Below are 8,015 nucleotides of genomic sequence, written 5' to 3'. Positions count from 1 at the left end.
ACTTTTATCTCATAAAATATCGAGCCTCTCAGACTCTATAATATATGTATGTATTTTACACACGTCCATACTTCCTATATAAATTCATGGGTCTACATAGGGCTACTACGCTCGCGTCCAACGCTCACGTCACGTCTTAATGCGGTGCTACACTACGCCATTAAGGTGGACAGACGGGTGTATAAATATGTGTCCATACCCCCTATGTGAATTAAAACACTCATATAGGGCTACTACGCTCACGTCCAACGCTCACGTCACACCATAATGCGGCTATATGCTACGTCATTAAGGTGGACAAACACATATGGCTAGCTAGCATTTTATATACATACTCTCTCATAAATACATATTTATATTCACCGAAAATCCCATTTTCGGTAACTCTCCAAGAGAAATAAAATTGTCAAAATAAACTGACGTCAAAATATTCCGCAACAATTATTGTTCAACCATGAACTCTAGCATGCATTTTATTTAAAACAAAAGTCCACTCACAAATTAGGCTTAAGCCTGACGTCGATCTAGGGTCTCGTCTGCTCAAGCCTCCTCACGTCCTGATCCAAAAATAATATTAATTTCCCAACTAACAATCCAATAATTAATCAAAATAGGCAAAATTACCCGAGAGCCCAAAATACGCTCATCATTGCCTAACTTTGATATTCTTAAATCGAAACGATCTGAACTTAATTATTATTCTCGACAGTCGTAATTACAACCTCCCCAAAAATACGACTAAAATCCTACGGCCGGATTTCTACATTAATTAACCGCCAAAAATACCAAACTTCGGAAATTCACAAACCTATCCAAATCTCATCCAAAAATTCTATAAATCACAACAATATAATCCCCTTAATATTCCAAATTTAACAACATTAAAATCTCCCAACCGGCGGCGGCTCCGCCGGCAGCGGGCCGGAGGCCAATTTTGGCGACTTCTAAATCCTATGAAATTTTGACAGCATCTTCCTCTCATCATGCTCTACAACTTTCCTAACTAGCATAAACCCAAAATCCAAGCCTAGCTATGCCAATCGAACAGAAACATCAAAAACTCTATAGAATTTCAACTTCACATTTCTCCTTACCTAGCTCAAGAGAGGATGAGCTGTTTGGAGGGGTTGCTGCACGGGAGGATGGCTACAAAACGAGCCAAGGATCGCCGGTTTTGGTGGCCGGAGGAGGGAGCTCCGGCGAGAGAACCACCACAGCAGCTAGCGGCTCCGGGCGTCGTTGCTCTCTCACGGCGGCGCTAGGGGAGCTGCTACCGGCCTAGAATGAAAGCTGGGTTGGAGGCAGTCAGTTTGGGACCGGAGCGGCGGCAGAGGGTGGCCGGACGGCCGGAAAACCGGACAGCGGGAGGGGCTCGGGAGAGAGAGGGAACCGGGAGGAGAAAAGAGAAGAAAAAGAGAAAAGAAAAATGGGCCTCAAACACCCGGTCCAACAACCTTATACACCAAAACCTACTCTAAAATTTACACCCCAAAATAATACCCTAATAAAAATTACCTTTTACTAGCTAAAATTTACCATTTTTACCGTCGTCATATTTTCCTCCCACGAATAATCCTCCGCACATAATCGTCCCCGAAACCCTTCTAGGGGCCAATTAAACTATAACTTCAATGACGGAGACGGTAAAATTCTTTTTATAAACAAGCTAGTAAATAAGGTAAAAAATTTAAGGGTCGGGATGTGACAGGCGGAGAATATATTAATGGTCCTATGCAAGAGTTTATGCAGTTACATGGAATTCGACATCAGATTTCAAATACTTATATTCCTCAGCAAAATGGATTGGCAGAGAGAAAAAATCGGCAGTTGCTTGAAGTTGTCTGTGCGTCTTTGTTTGGCATGAATGTACCTGTAGAATATTGGGGAGAAGCTGTGACATCTGCTGCCTACCTCATTAATCGTACCCTTTCTCGGGTTATTGAATGTCAAAACCCTCTACAACAGCTTCAGAAACTTATCTCAATTCCTTCGTTGCCTAACTCGGAGCCTCGTGTATTTGGATGTACAGTGTATGTTCATATTCCAAAACCACAATGAAGTAAGCTTGATCCTCGTGCAAGGAAGTGTATTTTTGTGAGTTATGAAGATTTTCAGAAGGGATATAGATGTTATGATCCTCTTACAGACACCATGCATGTATCCCTTGATGTTTTTTTTCGTGAATCTGAGCCTTACTACTCAGGGGGAGTATCAAAGTCTTCCCTTAAAGGGGAGAGAGCATATGAAGGGAATTCCCGAAATTACCTGAATTAGAAGAATTTGAAGAATTAGAAGCATTGTAGTTGAGATTTAGAGTTGGAGAAACCACAAACAACAAAGAGGCGCAAGAGAAGGACAAAGAGACAGAAGCTGCTGACGCTGACACAGGCCTACCTGCTGATGCAAGTGTAGGCTTACGTGATGCCCAGCCGAGCCAGACGAGCCGCGTCAGAGGAGAGACACAAGAGCCATGCGTTGTGCAGCTTGAGGAGGACGACGACACATGTGTTGGACCACAGCTGGAAGGCACTCTGAACTCGCCACGTGTCGTGCAGCCACTAGTTGACACGTCTTGTGCTGCATATGGTGTTGGTAGAAACGAAACAACGTCTTTACAGGGGGACCCACAAGACAAACCCATCAATTTAACTGCTGAGCCTTCAGATGTCGTCCTTGTAATTCTGAATTCTTCTGGGTCAGATAGTTTCCCTTTCTCTACACCATCAACCCAAGAATCTGCTGCGAATGTCCCTGCTCAGGTACCTTTAAATTCAAACCAGTTATATGGGGTAGATAATAGTGTAACTAGGAAATCATAGAGGGTTACCAAGGGTATTCCAAAGAAACAATATGAACTAGACACCAAAGCCAAAGCTAAATATCATATAGCTAATTACATGTCTAACCATAGGTTGGCTGGGTCACATGCTCTTGTCATTAATCAATTATCCAGTGTTTCTATTCTAATACTGTACAGGATGTAATGACGGATCCCAAGTGGACTCAGGTGATGAACGAAGAACTAGAGGCATTACAGAAAAACTCGACTTGGGATATTGTGCCTAAACAAGCTGGGAAGAAGACCGTTGAATGCCGTTGGGTACTCACCGTAAAGTTGAAAGTAGATGGGAGCATTGACAGGTATAAAGCACTGTTGGTTACCAAGAGATACACCTAGCGGTATGACATTCATTATGAAGAAACGTTTGCGCCTGTAGCAAAGATCAACACTGTCCGAATCTTGATTTCACTTGCAGTAACTAAAGATTGGCCTCTACGACAGTTTGATGTGAAGAATGCTTTCCTCAATGGAAACTTGGAAGAAGAGGTGTATATGGACATGCCCCCAGGAGCCAAATGTAGACCTTGCAATGTCGGAAAGGTTTGTAAGTTGAAGAAGTCTCTGTATGGTTTGAAGCAGTCTCCTAGAGCTTAGTTTGGAAGATTCTCCAAATCAATGAAGACATTTGGTTATAGACCAAGCAACTCGGATCACACTTTGTTCATCAAACGTAATCAGGGTAAGATCACCGCTCTGATTGTGTATGTTGATGATATGATTGTTACAGGAGATGACTCAAAGGAGATGACTCAAAGGAGATGGAGGCTCTACAGAAGTACCTTTCAAAGGAGTTTGAGATGAAGGACCTTGGACAGTTGAAGTATTTTCTCTGAATTGAAGTTGCAAGGTCAAAGACGGGGATTTCTTTATCCCAACGAAAGTATGTACTTGACTTGTTAGCTGGACCGAAATGCTTGACTGCAAGCCTGTTGAGACACCAATTGAGATAAATCACAACCTTGCCATATATCCGAATCAAGTTCCAACTAATAAAAGAAGGTATCAATGTTTAGTAAAGAGACTTATTTATCTTTCTCATACTAGACCTGATATTGCTTATGCTGTGAGTGTGGTTAGTCAATTTATGCATTGTCCCAGCGAAGAGCATATGGATGCAGTGTATCGTATTCTGAAGTATCTTAAGATGACACATGGAAAAGACTTGTTGTTTGAAAAGAAGGGTGAATTGGAAGTTGTAGGGTACACATATGCTGATTAGGCTGGTGATAAGACTGACTAACGGTCTACATCTGGGTGTAGGGTATACATATGCTGATTAGGCTGGTGATAAGACTGACTAACGGTCTACATCTGGGTATTTTACATTTGTTGGAGGAAACCTTGTGACTTGGTGTAGTAAGAAACAAAAAGTCGTTGCAAGATCAAGTGCTGAAGCAGAGTTTCGAGGTATGGCACATGGAGTTTGTGAGATGTTGTGGATTCGTAATGTATTAAAATAATTGGGTTTCAAACTCAAAAAACCCATGAACTTGCATTGTGATAGCACGTCTACTATTGAAATTGCTCATAATCCTGTTCATCATGACCGGACAAAACATGTGGAGGTAGATTGACATTTCATGAAGGAAAACTTAGACAGGAAAATCATTCGTTTCATTTTCGTGTATATGGAAGATCAATTAGCAGATGTTCTCACAAAATGAGTGTCAAGGAAAGTGTTTGACAACTCGGTTGACAAGTTGGGCATGATCGATATTTATGCACCAACTTGAAGGGGAGTGTAGAATATTTTGAATATATTTACTTTCCTTATATGTGTAGGTCAAATATTATGTATAGGTGTAGAAAATATTTTCCTATTAACACTATAATTGTATCTCTATATAAACTTTCTATATGAAAAAAAATAATACATTAAAACATATAAAACCATATTAAATCATTATTTTTTACTCATTCATCTCTTTTAAAAAAGATCTACAGGACACGGCCGTGCAGTCTTCGTTTTCACTTTTATTTAAAAGAGAAGAAGGAAAAACCCATAAACGACTTGACCATGGCAGTGACACCACCCACACGCAACCCCTGTCTCCCTCCATCATTTTTTTTTTGGACGAAATTTTGGCCTCCCTTCATCATTCATTCATAAAAAAAAAATGAAACTTCAGAGCAGTCACAGAAGACAAATATTAGCGTTGAAAACTTTGAACGAAATCCCACCCGTCCACCAGAGGCGGCCGAAGCCTCAGCCCTCCGATCTCCCCTCCTCCCAAACGCGTCCCCACCGGTTTTAGTCTGTGGCGCGCTTTCGCAGCACCAGCCTTCCCCCTCGGGTATAAAAGCCTCTCTTCATCGTCAAACTTCTCAACCAACTCCAAAACCCTCTCAAAGCTCATTTCCACAGATAGAGAGAGAAAAGTCAACTCAACACTCAGACATGGCTGACCACCTCCCCTCCGGCAACGGCGACTTCCCGGCGGTTCCGTCGCACGGCGGCCAGTACATTCAGTACAACATTTTCGGGAACCTCTTCGAGATCACCAACAAGTACCGCCCTCCGATCATGCCGATCGGCCGCGGCGCATACGGCATCGTCTGGTACGTCGTTTTTCCACAGGATCGCTTTCGCCTTTTGTGTTTTTGATTCGGTTTTTGATGATCGGAAGTTTTTGCAGCTCGGTGTTGAATTCGGAGACGAACGAGATGGTGGCGATCAAGAAAATCGCCAACGCTTTTGATAATCACATGGACGCCAAGCGCACGCTCCGTGAGATTAAGCTGCTTCGTCATTTGGATCATGAAAATGTGAGACTAGTGCTGCTTTTCTTGCAAGTGCTTTTTAATTCAGTCTGCTTATATTTGTGTATGTTTGTGAAAGTTGACATTTTATTACATAGAAATGGAATTTTTGCTATTTTTAGTAACCAGCTCAAGCAGAAGCTTTTTGGGAGATTATAGTAACTTTAGATGGAAAGTTGAAGTGTTGAAGTACATAATACCGTTTTTGGTATAAAAGCTTTTGCTGAAAGTAGAATGTTATGATTGTTGAATCAGGTCGTAGCTATTAGGGATGTGATTCCTCCACCTGTTAGGAGGGAATTTTCAGACGTATACATTGCCGCGGAACTCATGGATACTGATCTTCATCAGATTATTCGCTCGAATCAAGGTTTATCTGAAGAGCATTGTCAGGTACAAGTCTTCTTCAAATAACTTCGATTTTAGTTTTTGTGTACATGAATGGTATGAATGCTTGAAGACTGATTAAATTATGTTGGAATGCTTTGCAGTACTTCTTGTATCAGATTCTTCGAGGACTGAAGTATATACATTCGGCAAATGTTATTCATAGAGACTTGAAGCCGAGCAACCTGTTGTTGAATGCTAACTGTGACCTGAAGATATGTGATTTTGGCCTTGCCCGTCCGACTGCTGAGAATGAGTTATTGACTGAGTATGTTGTCACTAGATGGTACAGGGCACCTGAGCTATTGTTGAACTCTTCTGACTATACTGCAGCAATAGATGTTTGGTCTGTGGGTTGTATATTTATGGAGCTTATGAATAGAAAGCCTCTATTTCCTGGCAAAGATCATGTGAATCAGATGCGCCTACTGACAGAGGTAAGATGAATTATAGATAGGTGCAAGTAAATGTTGAATTTGAGATGACCTGACTTTTTATTTGGGATTGGAAGAATCGTAGTTTAGAAAAAATGATATGCCATGATAATGCTCATCCTCTGAGATATGTAATATGGGTTTTGTGATTTTGTGCTTGAATTAAAGGCATTTGGCAAATGCACCAAGTACATTACAAATGGAAAATATATACAATCAAACTTAGCATTCCAGGGATGATTTCTACCGTTTTAGAATGCTGAACACTTCTTAATAGTTTCTCCCAGTTTCTTGATGCTTCGTTCAAAATTACCTAATAATCTCTACCTGTTAAGTTCTACTGCCCTGCTTTCTTGGAGGACTGAGTTATTAAATATTTCTGAAAGAAATTTCTGTTGGATACATACTAAAATGCTTTTTATGTTTTGTTATAGCTTCTTGGGACACCAACTGAGTCTGATCTTGGGTTTGTTCGAAATGAGGATGCCAGAAGATATATTCGACAGCTTCCCCAATTTCCTCGTCAGCAAATGGTGAAGCTTTTCCCACATGTTCATCCATTGGCCATTGATTTAGTGGATAGAATGTTAACATTTGATCCCACTAAAAGGATAACAGGTAATTTCTCATCCCATATAATTCTTTTGGTGCTTTTTGAAACAGCAATATGTATATATGTGTAACTTTTTCATTACATGGTCTTAATGCTTACTGTTATAGTAATTACTAAAACTTGCCTCACCATGTGTTAATTGTGTTACTTGTGCCTTTTCAGTTGAAGAAGCATTAGCTCATCCTTACCTGGAAAGACTGCATGACGTAGCTGATGAACCAATCTGTACTGTTCCATTCTCTTTTGATTTTGAGCAACAATCCTTGGGAGAAGAGCAAATGAAAGATATGATATACAGAGAGGCTATAGCATTCAATCCTGAGTATGCTTGATACAATAAGCAGAAATACTGCTCGGTTCTTGTATTTATAAAATAGATTTGGACTTCCACTGCTCTTTGATCAGAAAGGTTATGGTGATCAAACTACTCCAAGCATCCGTGTGCATTGTGTTAAATAGAAGGCTGCCAATCAGGTCACCGTGATCATCATGTTCCATCTACATCATTACTCAGATGGGTTTGCTGATTTTACCACTATGACCGCCCATCAATAATACTAGATGTTTTATATTATTTTTGAGGTCAGTTCCTCTTCTTCTGGCAGTTGAACTTGTATTCAATTTATCTTGTTTGTATCTTAATTTTTTTTTTCTCTTGCCTTTTTCTGTAAGAAACTTGTACCATGTATATCACGATTGGATTGACGAACCTAACTGAGATTCAATAATATCTTCTATTTATTTCTTCTGGGGCTAATCTGGATTTCATTTTCCCAAGTTGTGAAGCCGTTATACTTGTGTTATCTGCCTCTATTTACTGGAAAAATTTATGGTTGTGAGATCGTTCTTGTAGTGTTTTGTTGACCACAATCATAGTTTTCTTCAAGATGATCTAAAAATCTCCGCACTGTCTGTGAGTGTTGATAATTCTAGTTCAAGTATTTTACTGCTCTGTTGTGTAGCTTGGTGGAAACTATAC

At 40.4% G+C, this 8,015-nt stretch overlaps 1 protein-coding gene across 1 annotated transcript; it reads left to right on the top strand.

Moving 5' to 3' along the window:
• Nucleotides 1–5,185: 5,185 nt before the first annotated feature.
• LOC101306313 (mitogen-activated protein kinase 3-like) lies at nucleotides 5,186–7,781 on the top strand. The gene is made up of 6 exons (XM_004294637.1): nucleotides 5,186–5,401; nucleotides 5,479–5,608; nucleotides 5,858–5,995; nucleotides 6,094–6,426; nucleotides 6,858–7,041; nucleotides 7,199–7,781. Exons 1-6 carry the CDS (start codon nucleotides 5,241–5,243, stop codon nucleotides 7,366–7,368), a joined length of 1,116 nt encoding a protein of 371 aa, XP_004294685.1. The 5' UTR covers nucleotides 5,186–5,240; the 3' UTR covers nucleotides 7,369–7,781.
• The last annotated feature ends 234 nt before the right edge of the window (nucleotides 7,782–8,015 follow it).

This window comes from Fragaria vesca, linkage group LG3 (genome assembly GCF_000184155.1).
Source record: "Fragaria vesca subsp. vesca linkage group LG3, FraVesHawaii_1.0, whole genome shotgun sequence".
NCBI lineage: Eukaryota > Viridiplantae > Streptophyta > Magnoliopsida > Rosales > Rosaceae > Fragaria > Fragaria vesca.
The sequence above is the reverse complement of the archived record's forward strand: the minus strand, read 5'-3'. Positions and strand labels throughout refer to the sequence as shown.

Coding starts and splice junctions, on each gene's coding strand:
- LOC101306313 (XM_004294637.1), top strand. CDS start 5,241: ATGGCTGACCACCTCCCCTCCGGCAACGGCGACTTCCCGGCGGTTCCG. Junction 5,609..5,857: donor GTCATTTGGATCATGAAAAT/GTGAGACTAGTG, acceptor TTGTTGAATCAG/GTCGTAGCTATTAGGGATGT. Junction 7,042..7,198: donor TCCCACTAAAAGGATAACAG/GTAATTTCTCAT, acceptor GTGCCTTTTCAG/TTGAAGAAGCATTAGCTCAT.